Source organism: Toxorhynchites rutilus, chromosome 2 (assembly GCF_029784135.1).
Source record: "Toxorhynchites rutilus septentrionalis strain SRP chromosome 2, ASM2978413v1, whole genome shotgun sequence".
Taxonomy (NCBI): Eukaryota; Metazoa; Arthropoda; class Insecta; order Diptera; family Culicidae; genus Toxorhynchites; species Toxorhynchites rutilus.
The window spans coordinates 202,027,405-202,042,729 of record NC_073745.1 but is presented as its reverse complement, the minus strand read 5'-3'; the positions used below and the strand labels follow the sequence as shown (position 1 = coordinate 202,042,729).

General features: G+C 38.2%; 1 protein-coding gene across 3 annotated transcripts in view; it reads left to right on the top strand.

The window, feature by feature from the left end:
- Positions 1-15,325, top strand: part of LOC129765263 (protein transport protein Sec24A-like) — a 48,678-nt gene that overhangs the window by 21,778 nt on the left and 11,575 nt on the right. For 2 of the 3 annotated variants that reach the window (XM_055765378.1, XM_055765380.1), the window contains exons 2-4: positions 577-1,976; positions 2,038-2,140; positions 2,203-2,329. In XM_055765378.1, the coding sequence (XP_055621353.1) occupies positions 598-1,976; positions 2,038-2,140; positions 2,203-2,329 (1,609 nt within the window). In that variant the 5' untranslated portion in view covers positions 577-597. The remainder of the gene's footprint in view (positions 1-576; positions 1,977-2,037; positions 2,141-2,202; positions 2,330-15,325) is intronic. The other variant, XM_055765381.1, reaches the window with a different exon arrangement.

Below are 15,325 nucleotides of genomic sequence, written 5' to 3'. Positions count from 1 at the left end.
CATGATCTTACATGATACATGTGGATATACATGCTCTTTTGAGGGAAATTAATTACGACCAGTACTCATATAAAAATTTAATACGACAGCAAAGGGTTAAATAAATCCGAAAACATTGGAAAGCTAAAGTGTCCAAAGTAATCCCATACGGAGTACGGAGTACGAAACAAGCGCAAAAAAATTGAATGCTTCAAGTTTGTTTAAGATTATTTTTTATTCTTTTGTTTTGTTCCACGATGTTTGTTTTCTCCGTCATACGGCAGTGGTGGACACGTGATAAGAGTGGCCCGCATGCCATTTGGTTTTGTCGTAAACCTTGAAACCGTTCAGCGAGGGAGATACGATATAGAAGTTATTTCGGGCAGTGTACGTTATAAGAAGGGCAATCGGAATTTACCGCGATGTAAGGTTCGAGACTGAATTCATTGGAACGAATTTTCAAATAACAATGATTGATTTGCATGAAAGTGTATGTTTTATATACAATTCGGTACTTATTAAATTAAACTATCTGTTGATATAAGTGTGTCTCTCTATTTTTGAGTAAATGCTAACGTAATGTCATTTTTCTTTCAGGTACGAGAAAATAACTGACAGATGATGCCGAATCCGTCTCAATATTATGGAATGCCGAATGGCCATCCTTCGTCTGCCAATGGCCTACAGCAGCAGATACAGCAATATCAAAGTTATCCGCCGTCATCGCAACAGCAACAAGTTATGCTGGCCCAGCAACAGTATCCAGTGAAGAATGCCATCAACAACGGTCCCCCAAATGCGGCAGCAGCGGCGGTGGCGACAAGTGTCTCGCAGCCACATGGAGTGCATACGGCACCTCCTTTACAGAATGGACCTTCAATGGTACAGAACCCGCAGGTTAACACTAATTTGCCACAGCAGCAGCCGCATAATCGGATTACAAACTTAATTTATAACGGTAATAGTGCTGTCTCTTCAAGAACGTCGTCGCCTTTACCCGTTAATAATTCGATACCAGCGTCACAGATGCCACCATCAGTAAGCAGTCGATCTAACATCTATCCAGCGCCTTCTAGTCAAAGTCAGCAACTCGGCATGCCTGTAGTAAGTAGCAACAGTTTAAGCGCCAACAATAACGGGACAGGTGGTAACAATACTAATTTTGTTAACACGCCTCCTAAGACTGCATCCGGCCTATCTACTCCACTAAATTCGTCCACGCCTAATTTGAGTCAGCCGTCGTTGAATGGTCCCGTTAGTAATTTGACAACAAGTATGCAACAATTGAACGTTAACCGACCCCCTTCGGCACAGCAACAGATTAATGGAGCCGGAATTCCACAGAATCCGGTGCCATATGGCGGTTATCGATCGCAAACAACTCAACTGCCCCCCACGAAGCAATCTAACGTTCAACAAACGTTCAGTATGCCACCTACAAGTGCATATGGTCAGCCACCTTTGCACAGTAACCAATATGGTCAACCTCTGAATGGCAATCACCTACCCAATAACTCAGTACCATCGCAGTCCCAACAGCAGAGTGTTTCTTATCCCAACATTTCTGCTCAATCGGTTGCTGGTTCGACTACAGCCTCCGCGGTAACTCCCGTAATGTCTGCAACACCAGCGTTAAATAAGAGGCCTCTCTATCCCGCACAAACAATGCCTCCAGCACCAACCTACCAAGCCCCCGGCTACAACCCAAATCAACAGGCCCCGTACCAGGCTCAGCAGTATCAGCCCCTTTATCAGCAAAGTCATCAACAACAGAATCATCACCAACATCCACAACAGCAGCATCCTCCAAGTGCCAACCTTCAGCAACAGCATCCGGATCCCCAGTACAGTGTATTGAGAAGCGGTTTCAACAAGCTTTGGGGTAATAACACTGTGGATCTACTTCAAAATAGACACATTCTTCCAACGGAAAAAGTACGACCGCCCACGATCCATTTGAACCAACCATTCCATGAGGCAACTAACTGCAATCCAGAGTAGGTGTTTTTTTAGAACGCAATATAGGAATCGTCAACAGCATATTATTTTTTGTTCCAGTATTTTCCGGTGTACACTTACTAAAATCCCCGAAACGAATCAGTTGCTACAGAAGTCCAGACTTCCGCTTGGGGTGTTGATACACCCATTTAGAGATTTGAATGTGAGTTTTTTTTATTCATATTGTGTGGTACTGCAAGCTAATCTGATCTTTCTGTTCCATAGAATCTGCCGGTGATCTCCTGTAACACGATTGTTCGCTGCCGGGTATGCCGAACCTACATCAACCCATTCGTGTTTTTCGTCGACAGTAAAAAATGGAAGTGCAACTTGTGTTACCGAGTTAACGAATGTAAGTATTTTGGGTGATTCTTATTCCTGAAATTAGCTGTTATTTGAAGGTGAGTTCGGATTGTTTTTCTTTTTCAATTGGCAACAATTTTTGAGACTATAGTACAGTAATCGTTTGCTAACTGGTCCTGGTTTAGCTGGTCGGTTTTTTAACTGGGCGAATGTTATGAAAATTGACATTATTTTCGAATGACGAAAGCATTGATTTAATTACAGAAAAATAATTTCCTCAACTTATATTTAATACATGTTGTCGCACTCAATGCGAAACTTCCATTAAAATCCTTTTGTTTATTTAATTCAATCAAACAATTTATTTAAATTCCCCTCGATTTTTATTGACGTTTAACATGCCGGACCAGTTAAAACGTGAATGTCGATAACTGGTCTTCCTTCTTCGCCCAGTTAGTGAATGTTTACTGTATCATGAAGCCAGAGATCACAGAGTACAATACGAAAACTTTACAATAACTGACTGCCACAAAACTCATCGCTGTGCTTAACAACTGAAATCCTGACAATTTATCAACGTTAAAGTGATAATTTATTAAGCGCGCAACTGAGTTCCCGCTGTATGTCAATAGATAGCTTCATCAGTAAATACATATCGAAGCTGGGTACCGCCATGGTAAAGCGTCGCCATACACTCAGATGGACAATTTTTTTAGATAAGTGATAAAATTTGATATAAAACAAACAAAATGTATACTGTAGAAGTTAATTTGCAGCCCTCTAAAAACTGTTTCCCTTTTTTCGTATGATGCCTCAGTTACAAAACCGCACCTCAACGAATATCCTTGGTGCAGCGTTGAATGCCGCTCTCCTCCCTGGCAAGTTGATTGTATGTCATGGAAACGTCCAAAGTTTATGCGCGAGAAAATCAGCTAAATTGGATGAAAATAAGGACATCCTAAGCGGTTCAAAGGTGTCAGTAGCTGGCTTCACATAATCCTGGCTTTCAAAAAAGAACAGCCCTCGTAGTATCTTCATCCCAGGATTTAATGTTGTTCGAAACGATCGATGCTATCGCCGTGGGTGTGGAATCGTGCTGTATTATGAGAATAATCTGTGGATATAACTGAGTGTCTGGCGTTGAAGTTGCGACTAGGAGTTGAAAAAATCTTGATTATGGTTATCTACAATCCCCCAGAGAACAACTGCTCACATTTCCTTGAAGAGAAACTGTCAGATTTCGCCACTCGCTACAATAACGTTCTGCTAATTGGAAATTTGAACACTGATATGTCGAAGCCTAGTAGAAAGAGAATGCAGTTCGAATCCATTCTTGTAAGGTTTGCCTTGTGCTCCATGGGTGAAGAACCAACGTTTTTTCATAGAGAATGTTCGTCACAGCTGGATCTGTTTATCACAAATTCGACAAAGTATTGCGATTTATCCTCAGTTAGTTTTCTTGGACTATCACAATATGACCTCATCTTCATTCACTAGACTTTGACGTTAGCCCTGCTCGAAGGAACGTCACGCATCGAGATTACCTCAATTTCAATCCACGTTCATCATTCTTTCCGTCCCCTGGAATATCGCGGTCGCGTAGACCCACGGTCCCAAACTCACGATGATTGCATCTCGCTTCGTACCAGAAAGAATGAAAAATCATTCAACTTGTGGTTTAATAGCGAAATTCGTAAGGTAATGCTGGGACGATTTGATTTACACAGACTGGATCAGGGCCCCGAGAACACCCAAGGACCAAGTGCGACATTGGTATAAAGTCAAATGTCAAATGTCCTTTGGAAACGGCTCAAAGGTATTGGGGTGGGTAAAGACAAAACGTCAACAATTTGGGAGCTTCTCCCAGATGAAGCTAACCGTGTGTTCCTATCTAGCTACATCCACAACGACAACCACAGTGAAATAAGGAGATCGTCGTCAGATGATCATCAGAACACATTGTTCAGTAAACAGCTTCTCATTCCGGCCAGTGCAACAGTGGGAAGTGGTGAACGCCAGATGTAGCATTAATTCCAAAGCAATTGGTTTGGATGGCTTTCCAATCAAATTCATCAAAACAATCCTGCCGTTGGTCGTGCAGCAAATTACTATTATCTTCAATAGTATTATTGAGACCTCGACTTTTCCTTCGTGTTGGAAACATTCCAAGGTTTTGCCCCATCGCAACAAACCACATTTAAACGCTATGTTAAACCTTATACCAATCAGTGTCATATGTTCGCTATCCAAGTCATTTGAGAATCTTATGGAACAACAGATGTCAACCTTCATCACATCAAACAATCTCCTATCAGAGTTTCAAACGGGTTTCCGAAAAGGGCAAAGCATTCAAACAGCAGCGGTTCGAGTATATGACGATTTGGCACAAACTATTACCTTTTCCAAAGCCTTCGACACTATTCCTCATTGAAAACTATGTTCGAAGCTACAAACTCAGTTCAACTTTGCTGCTTCCGCTGTAAACTTTATTGAATCGTATTTGAATGAGCGATTTCAAACCGTGTTTTGTGGAAATCAAGTTTCCGAAAGTGACTTATCAACCTCTGGCGTTCCTCAAGGCTCGGTGCTCGGACCTCTGCTTTTCTGCTGTCACGTAAAGAATTAAACATCCGTTCCCAGGTGGTGCTCGATTCAGCTGTATGCTGATGATGTTTAGCATACTATATCCGTCGCTTCGGTTCGTGTTCTGGCGAACTCACCAGAATGATGAATGAAGTTCTCAAAAGTATCATGGAATGGTTCCGTTGAAACCAGCTATTTGTGAATCCATCAAAGAGCAAAGCCATGTGTGGACACGTCAGAAAGAGCGTACAATCCCCGGTTCTTTTAAAAATGAGCCGCGGCTCTCCAATGAACTGCTCTTGAACTAACCACGGTCATAGAAGAACCGTGTTTCTTTTAGGAGCCGGCTCATTGGTAAAGAACCGTGGATCGTACGCTCGTTCTGACGAACCGTGACCTGCGGCAGTGCGGAAGAAATATATATATTATATTGCTTTTTAAGCGGTTTTATTTATCTGTTTGTATGTATGTGAATTTTGGCGGATTACATATTTTCTCGGAGCCTCATAAATATTTTAGATAAATATTTAGCGGAACCACATTTGCTGCGAATAAGCGCCCCTTTGCTTTGGTGGAATGAAAGGAAATCTATCTCTCTGCGGCTCTAACCTTTTTTTTTTTAAATATTATGTATTCCGGCAACTTATAGGAGCGAGTTTTTCCGAAAGCAGGACAAGTTTGCAGTAAAAGATGTAGTAGATAACATTGAAAAGATAATGTTTATAAGTAAGAAAGGTAAAGATGATTATTGTGATTTTTTTTCTTTCTTTATTAAAGAGATTTTCAGCCAAAGGCTGGTTCATCTCTAAGATTATTGTGATGGAAATATATCAGAGAAAACCTTCAGTAAAATAATATTTTTACTATTCTCTGCTCTGATTATTGTTTTAAACCTTAATTTTTTACGTCTTTCATTCTTTACATATCCGAATAAACCAGTTCTTGGAAAGGGCCATTTTCATTGAGCTCACGGCTCTGAGTCGCTCACTGAAATGAACCGTTTTGCCCATCTCTACCCAGAGCACATGGCACATGAAATTCGACTAGTGATCCCCGATTTTTGAAATTAATCGTTCATCCACTAATCGAATACTTTTCAGCCGTTTGTTATTCGATACGATTAATCGCCCCAAATAATCGATTAATTGATTAATCGTAACACTAAGAGCAATAATTAGTTAGTATTCTATTTTTTATTTGCCAGAAATTGTTTGCCGTTTTGAATGCTTGTAATTGTAATTTCGAACCGTTATAATTACTTGTATTTGTCGTTTAAGCTGCTAGGGTGCTGCGGTAAATGGTAATGGGGCGTATGAAATATAAGCTAAGCATTGTGCATCAATCAAATTTATCCGAATTCCTATTATTTATGAATTAAAGTTTACCTTTCCATCAAAAATGCATTTTATATAATACGATAACACGATCTTTTAAAGTTGATGAAAAATTATATAATTTTACATTTATTTACATTCTCGTATATACATTACTAACTAAATTCTAAATATCTTATTACATATTTACAAGCAAACAATTTGTCATGACAATTGTCATGCGTAAATGCGAAAACAGAATAGAAACATACGGTATGAGGCATGATGTAGACGCCAACCTCTCTCAGTTTCTATTCTGTTTTCGCATTTTCGCATGACAATTGTCATGACAAATGGTTTGCTTGCATATTTAACAGGTTTTAATACATACGTATTATATACATTTTCTTATACAAATTATATACATTTTCTTATACATATTATATACATTTTCTTATACATATTATATACATTTCTTAATACTTACTATACAGGTAAACCTGTTTTTGTGCGGTACTTTTTAGTTCGATTTCTCGTTTGTGCGACCCTTTCTGTGCCATTTTATTATCAAATCAGAACTTAGATCACACAATCTAATCGCTCAGATAATAAAATCGCGCAAAAAGGGTCGTACGAACGAGAACTCGTACAAAAAAGGATCGCTCAAAAACAGGATTTCCTGTATACATTTATCGCACAGTTCCGCAAAAAGCTGCGAAAGCGGTGAAAAATTTCGATTTTACGTTGAATCGTTTTGGTGTCTTTCTCTGTGCAGTAGACACTAAAACGATGCAACGTAATATCGCAATTTTTCAGCTATCTCGCACCTTTACGAAAACCAAACATTTTCATCGATCGATTGTAGGAATAATATCATGTCTAAGTTAGAACCGGACAAGCGGTTTCTTTGCTTAGTCATTATCTGCCCTGCTTTCGAGAACAAACGTTCCGAAGGAACAGACGTCGCTGAATTACATAAAAATTGCATAGCAATTTTATGCACGTTTGGATACTGTGCTCGTATTTCATTCCACACTATAAGTGGGTCACAGGTCCTCGGAGCGAGTGTAGTATTTAAATACTGCCTCAGTTCAATGGGAATTCCTCCGGCGCTGTCATTTCCATGCACGCGATTGCTTTCAGCTACCATGGAATCATGAATCGCCCACAAGTCGTCGGTAGTGGTGTTTGTTTCTGGCTCTCCTGATATCCGAAGATCGTTTTCGAATTCAGGTGACTCTTCCGCAGCTGTTCTGACAAGTTCCCCTGTGAAGCAACAGAAATATTGCCGATAAAATATTTTGTTTCTGTCCTGTTGTGTATTTTTTCTCAATAGGAAAAGCAAGAAAAGACTAACTCACCAACCCATGAAAAAGCGGGAGCCGCCGTGAGAGGACTTTCAAAATATATTTTCTTGAATCGGGAATCAAGAAGCGTTGCGACCGCGAAGAGTTTTCTTTTTCCTACATCATTGAAATATTTCATGATGTGCAGCATAATGCTGTTTTTTACAGACATAGCTTCAGCAGAATCAAGCTGCATACTTGTATAGCTCTGAAATTGATGAAAAATATTGTTATTACTCGAAAAGAACCGTTGAACCAGTCAGGCAGAGTTACTATTTTAAAAAAAATGTGAAAAATTATCGAAGAACTAAAAAGTTGTTCAATAGGCTATGTCGTTCGATAAGATTAGGTTCAACGATATGTTTTCTAAAATGTTACTACGTCTTCTTGAACAAATTTGAGTAACGAAGTGAGTGATTGTTCAGAAATACACCAAAAATCGTGAGAATCAGTAAAACTTATATTAAAAACCTCCGACTTCTGGCAGTTCTCAAATCTCACTTCAGGCATGGAGTCCATAAACTAGAAGATTGTTTGGGCAAGTGTATTGAAGTTCAAAGAAATAACCATAAATTGAATTAAATAGGTTTCTAACTATATATTCGTTAAATTCCCGTTGGCAGTTAAATAGAAAAACATAATAGAGTAGAACCCCGATTGTCCGCGGAATAGTCTGGCAACATAACCTCGGATAACAAAAATCGCGGATAGAGGGACAAAAATGGAATACTAACGCGAAAAAAAGATATTATGAAACGACAAAACATATTAAATACTCTGATGCTTATTATACAAAAAACACTTACGATTTTTAGCAACGAACCAACGGGATAATTTTACTGATCGTCACGTACTTTTCAGCTGACATTTCGGTAGTTACTGTTTCCAATGGGTGGAGAACTTTGCAGATTTCCTTCAAAATTGACAACTCATCTGCTGTTAACATAGTTGGTGTTTTAGGAACAACGAGCAGTACCCTTGAAATATAGTGTGTCATTACAAGGAATCTTTCTATCATTGCCATAATCGAATTCCATCGTGTTCGGACATCCAACACTAGTCCTAGACATTGTCCTTCCTTTTTATTATCGGCCAACTGCAGTTTTCTCAGTTCTCTGGTGGCTGTTTCACTTGCTTTGAAGAACTTGATTATTGTTTTCATCTTCTTGATTATATATATCATATTTTTCTCTGGTGTAATGGAAACCTCTATAGTACAATGATCCTCAACACCATCCAGCTCATCGTCGTTGTCCTCTTCTATGACCGGCTCCATCCGAGCTGCGTATGCTTCTTTGTACAAGGGGACTGCTTTGCTTGCGATCAAGTTGATTGTGTGGGCGAAGCACGGTACATGGCGTCGTTCACCGTACTTCTTACTGCCCCTAGCATGTTTGCACCGAGATCGGTCGTTACACAAGAAATTGTTTCGTTTTTAATACCCCAATCGTCGAAGCAAACCCGCAACAGATTGGCAATGTATTCTGATGTTTTCGATTGTTTGCATTCAACAACTCCTAGCAAAACGGAGTGTAGTTGAGAATCTAAACGAAAAATGGTTCATTAAAAAGTTTGAAGGAAGCCATGCTTGTAAAAAATACTCTGAAAATAATAAAATATTTTACGACCGTAAAGGGATTTTCAGTTTAATTCTCAATCGGAATTAATCCTAACCGAGAAATGCAATCTTACGCAACCTTTTTTTTATATAAGCAAGCATAGCTGAAATTTCGAAATCATTTTTTTTGTTTTCTTCTCAATCTCTCTGTATGATTTAGTGGTACATCTTTAATTTTTTCTTAAACAACCGTAATCGAACGCGGTGTCGGTGAGCAGATTCGCAACTCACAGACAAATTGACTCAAATGTTCATAACATGATAGCGATATGTTCAGTATTTGGGTTTCTGTTTGCATTTTACCCTAACCAATCAAGGGTATAAATGTATGTAACTTAAAAAAATAGAGATAAGTATTATTCAAAATGAACCGCCCTTTGCATCTCAGGTAACAGTAAAATTTTATTGTTTCTGAGCATCGAGAGGTGAAGGTTTTCAAAACAGCTAGATAATCAATTAATTAGTCTTAATATTTGGAATATTTTAAACATATTTAGCAGTGGAAGAGTTTTCCTCAGATATGAACAAGATTTATCGTGGTACAACTTCTTTGCATTTATACAGTAAGTTTTTTTACCTCTCGTTTAATCCACCCTCCCAATTGTACGGGTGTCGAGCAACTGTGGGTGGCTGTTACCCTACTAACAAAAAAAAATGTTTATCTGTGTGTTATATCTTCCTCCGGATTGACTTCGGGATACTGAGCTGGTTTATCAACACATCGATTCAATTTTTTGGGTCCTGTCGACGATGAATCCTAACGACGATATATTTGTTGTCGGTGATTCTAACCTTGCTTCAATCAACTGGACCAAAAACGATAGAGCATTCTTACACTCTCACATCAATGGCTCGTGTACTACACCTCTAGTAACATCTCTTTTGGACTGCTACTACACCGCTGATCTTCTGCAACTGAATGGGGCCTTCAATGACAACAACAGGTTACTTGATCTCTGTTTCGTCTGTCGCGAGCTTGCTTCTAAGTGTTCGGTTCTTGAGGCACCTGAGCCGTTAGTCAAACGATGCAGACATCATCCACCGCTGCACATAACATTACGTCTCCGTCAGGCTTGTTCGTTTCGTAGTACTGTAGACACGGTTTCATATGATTATCGTAGAGCTGACTTCAATGGTATGATCACCTTTTTCGATCATATCAACTGGGACGATGAACTCCGGGATTGTGATGCGAATGCAGCAACATCTGTTTTTTCCAATATTGTCGTTTATGCGATCGATCAATTCGTTCCGAAGAAAATTCCGTCCCCACCTATTAACCCACCTTGGTCCAACCATCGACTGATGCGACTGAAGTCTTACAAACGTACTGCTTTAAAGAGATTTTGCAAACATCGTACGATCGTGACGAAACGAAAATATAACATCGCCAACAAACGGTATAAGCAACTCAACAAACGGCTTTATCAAGCCCATCAACGTAAATTACAAAACAAGCTGAAAGCGAATCCCAAAAGTTTCTGGAGCCATGTGAATGATGAACGTAAAGAGTCAGGTTTACCTTCCACTATGTTCAATGCAGATCGAGAGGCAACTGACACAATGGAAATTGCTGATCTGTTCCGGTCACAGTTCAGCAGTGTTTTCGTGAACGAACTTTTATCTAGAGACCATATCTCAGCCGCCGCGCGTCAGGTCCCTATGCATCGTGCTATAAGACCGCATCCGTCAATCTCAGGTGAAGACGTACGAAAAGCTAGCCTACGTCTCAAAAACTCTATCTCCGATGGACCAGACGGAATACCTTCGCTCGTCATTAAGAAATGCATTGTTGTTCTGTTCGCACCATTAGCAACCATCTTCAACATATCGTTGAATTCTGGATTTTTTCCCGAGATCTGGAAGTTCTCGTTCGTTTTTCCAATCTTCAAGAAGGGCGATAAACAGTCGGTTTCGAACTATCGCGGCATCGCTGCTTTATGTGCAGCTTCCAAACTATTTGAACTGTTGGTGCTGGATTACCTTAAGTACAATTGTTCCAGCTACATTGCCTCCGAACAGCATGGGTTTATGCCGAAAAGATCTACTGCTACAAATCTCGCACAATACACCTCATCGATTATACGCGAGATGGCGAAAGGACATCAAGTCGACGCTATTTACACCGATCTTTCGGCTGCTTTTGATAAAATCAATCATAATATTGCGATTGCCAAATTAGAGCTACTTGGCTTCCACGGTTCTCTCCTCAATTGGCTACGCTCATATCTTACCGGTCGATATATGGCTGTAAAAATTGGTGATCATATTTCTGAATCGTTTTCTGTATCTCCTGGCGTACCTCAAGGAAGTCACCTTGGTCCTTTCATCTTTTTACTATATTTGAACGACGTTCATTTTTCTATTAAGTGCATGAACCTATCATACGCCGACGATTTTAAACTTTATTTTGTTATAAAGGACCAAGGCGACGCATTATTTCTTCAGCAGCAGTTGGACGTTTTTGCTTATTGGTGTCATAGAAATAGAATGGTGCTAAACGCCTCAAAATGTTCAGTTATCACGTTCTGTAGGAAAAAATCACCAATCTGTTTTACATACTGCTTGCAGGATCATATCCTAAACCGCGAGTCGAATATTAAAGACTTGGGGGTCATACTTGACTCTAAACTGACTTTCAAGGATCAGGTTGCTTACGTTTCCGCTAAGGCGTCAAAACAACTCGGCTTCATATTTCGGTTCGCCGGAGAATTCAGAGATGTTTCTTGCTTGAGCGCTCTACTCGTCTTTGGTTCGATCAACTTAAGAATACTGTTCTGTAGTATGGGCATCTTTCTACAGCAACGGTGTGAATCGCATCGAATCTATCCAACGGAGATTCGTACGCTTTGCTCTTCGTTGGTTACCATGGAGGGATCGTTTCAATCTGCCAGAATATAAATGTAGATGCATCTTGATGAGCCTACAATTATTAAGTGTTCGCCGTGACGTTTCCAAATTGATATTTATTGTTGATCTGTTGCGATCTGAAATCGATTGTGGTGCACTGTTGCAACAGTTGGACATCAACATCAGACGCGTGAACTTACGTTCTCATTATTTTTTTACCGTCCCGGCCTCTCGAACGAACTACGGCGCAAATGAACCGTTAATTAGCATGTGCAGAACGTTCAATAGATGTTATCGTTGTTTTGATTTCAATGTGTCCCGTGTTAGACTTAAGAATTTGTTTTATGATAATCTTCTAGTTACTTGATTGTTTCTGTAATGGTCTAAACAAGTTTGAATGTGTTCATGTGTAAGTTTAGATTAGTTTAGATATATATGTATCTGTAGGATTTAATGTAATCTGTTTGATACTTAAAAGATGAGGTTTTACGCCCACTTGTGTGGGCTTTTCCCTCCAAATAAATAACTAAATAAATAAATAAGTTACAGCTAATTCGACATTTAGAGGCACCACTCAGCGTCACACTGGAAGCGGTTCTGATCTTAGACAAGACGTGACAACTGGCTTTTTACTTTTCTTTCTGCATTTCATCGACCAAGTTCTAGATAATAGGGAAGTGAGATTTGAAAGTTGCCAAATTTCATAAAATTTCGGAAGATTATTTTCCCATGAAAAACATGAGTTCTTCGTATCATGTATTTTCTGAGCTGCACCATTTTTTTGTATAAATTTTTTAACCGAATGTCACATATTTCAAACAATAAGTATTTCTCGTTATTTTGGTATGCAAAAAAAAAAATAAATGTGAAGAGATAAAGAAAACTAGAAAACGTAGATTTGATAGTCGGAGTATGATATGTTGAAATACATCAATTAAATTCATAGTTCGTTTTACCGTTTATGCTTCACGATGAAAATGAAAAGAACGGCACGCCATTAAATTTCGTTTTGCGAGTTAAAGAAAATTATGGGTTTTCGTGTAGAATTAATATTTTTCAAATAGAAAATATGAATGAAAATTAATTCTCCGCATCAAATAAGTGTTCAATGTGAATGGAAAACTTTGCTTTCTTCATATGGTAAAAAAATCTCCTACAAAAATTGTATCTGAAGATAATTTTATATTATAATGAGAATATCGGAAAGTGTATAGAAAATAGGTTAAGTTAGAGTAAAAAAGGGGTGCTTCGAGTAAATAAATAACGCCAAGTAAATATTTTCGTTCAGATTTTAGCAATTTAAAAGTGCATTCGGGCCGAGTAGTAAGACTTGTTAAAAATTAATTTCGTATCCAAATGTCGACACCGTATCGTTGTCATCGCGGATACACTTCATTTCGTTTTCACTGTGAAGTGTATACGGGAATAAGGCCTTATAATTGATAATTGATTGATATCGTTCAAATACTAACAGTACTGAAATATTGATAAAATAATACATTCCCAAATTATAACATCAGAGGCGAACCAGCTCAGGAGGCTAAAAGCCTCTCAAATAAACAATATATAAAAAAAAACAAAATATAACATAGCGTTTATTCAGGTTTTTTTTTGTAGGTATGTATGGTTTATTCAGATTCCAACATGATTTCAATTACTTTTTCTTCTGCCTTGGTTGTTATTTGTTATCCTAATTTTTTTGCTAACTGCTTTATGTTTGGAAAATAATTGAATGCTCTTCTCTGTTAGTCCGCTGCTATTATGCTATGCTAGATGGCAAGAGAATCACAAAAAAATGTAGGATGGAAATTCCGATGCAATGTTTCCCTCTCTTCATGAACTGAACAGCTGACGTAATAGAAACGAAAATATACAAAGAATCTATAATAGATATTATCGCTAAAGTGATATGTGAATGCAACTATTATTCAATTTTGAATATATTTGGCAATACTGTGAAAATGTTGGAAATCCCATTTTTGTGTATTTATCTTTGTCAATTATTTTCCTCATCAACCAATTAGAAGCCGAGTTGCAAGTTGTCCGAGTTTGACAGAAAAAGTGGTCCGGAATCGGCCCCCTATTATCATGTCTCGTCTCAGGTTCTGACCTGTAATTCACATTCGTGATGACAGTAGTACAGTGTCGACTTTCAATGTGGGGCCATAATTTGGGCCCCGAACTCGGGGTTTACAAAAATGTCCAATTGAACGTATCGCATTACAGATCTGTCCAATTAGATGTAACTTACTGTGGAACAAAGTTATTCAGTTTCACTTGTAACAAATTTAGACAATTCTAAGATGTAACAAAGATAAGTTATCCCTTGGAATTAGAATTAGCCTGTACTACAAGATGGTTCTAGCCAGAAACGCTTTGGCTAAAAAAAAGGCGGCCGTTCACTGTTTGTCCGGAAGTCAAATATTTGATACTTTTTTTGAGTTTGGTTTGAGATTTGGACAAACATACGAACACTATTTTATGTTTATGTTTTTTTTAATTTTATGTTTTATATCAATTATCAACAAATAACTTGTCGTGTTTCGAATATATTTGATCAGTACAAGTTGATCAAATTTTATCTGTCAAAAAGAATTAAATATTTGGCTTCGGCCAAACAGTGTATGAGTACCCTAAGTAATGAGCGAAATTAAAAATCTCATTGCACTCGCTCCATCCTAGTCCTAAATCCTAATATTGTCCAATTAATCTAATGTTAGATTTAGTGATATTGTCGAATTTTGATCTTGGATAGTTAAATTTTATTTACTGAGCTAATACTTTAATAAAAAATGATCAAGCCATGAATAAAATGCCCAGTGATCCCCAAGTAGCTTCTGACGTTTAACATTTCGGTCCAAACATCTGTCGTTAGACAGATGCTTGTGATCGATCGGAGGCGGTTTCTGACAATTTCTTTGCTTTTTATAAATTTATTTTTCAGGATCTTGCGAAACTGTGTCTCGTGCGGCACTTTATATAGTGGGCATACAGTTTTCATTAGTTGACGAAATCCTTTCTTGTCTACTGTACAAAAAGGCATGTTATCCGTACACACCATGTACATGACACAAGTTGTTATTTCTTTTCCTTAGGTACCGCCAGCTAAAATTAAAACAAAACGAAAATAAAAAGAATGCTCGAATATCATTTGACATCATGTCTTTTTATGATGGCGGCAGTCGAAAAATTTTAGTTTTCATTACCAAGTGATCAATTTGAACTATGATTATTTTTAGATAACTTTAAATTCTCTCCCATTAAACATTTTTAATCTGAAATTGAAAACCGCTTGTCCATATTTTTACAAAAAAAAAATCAAAACATGCTATTGG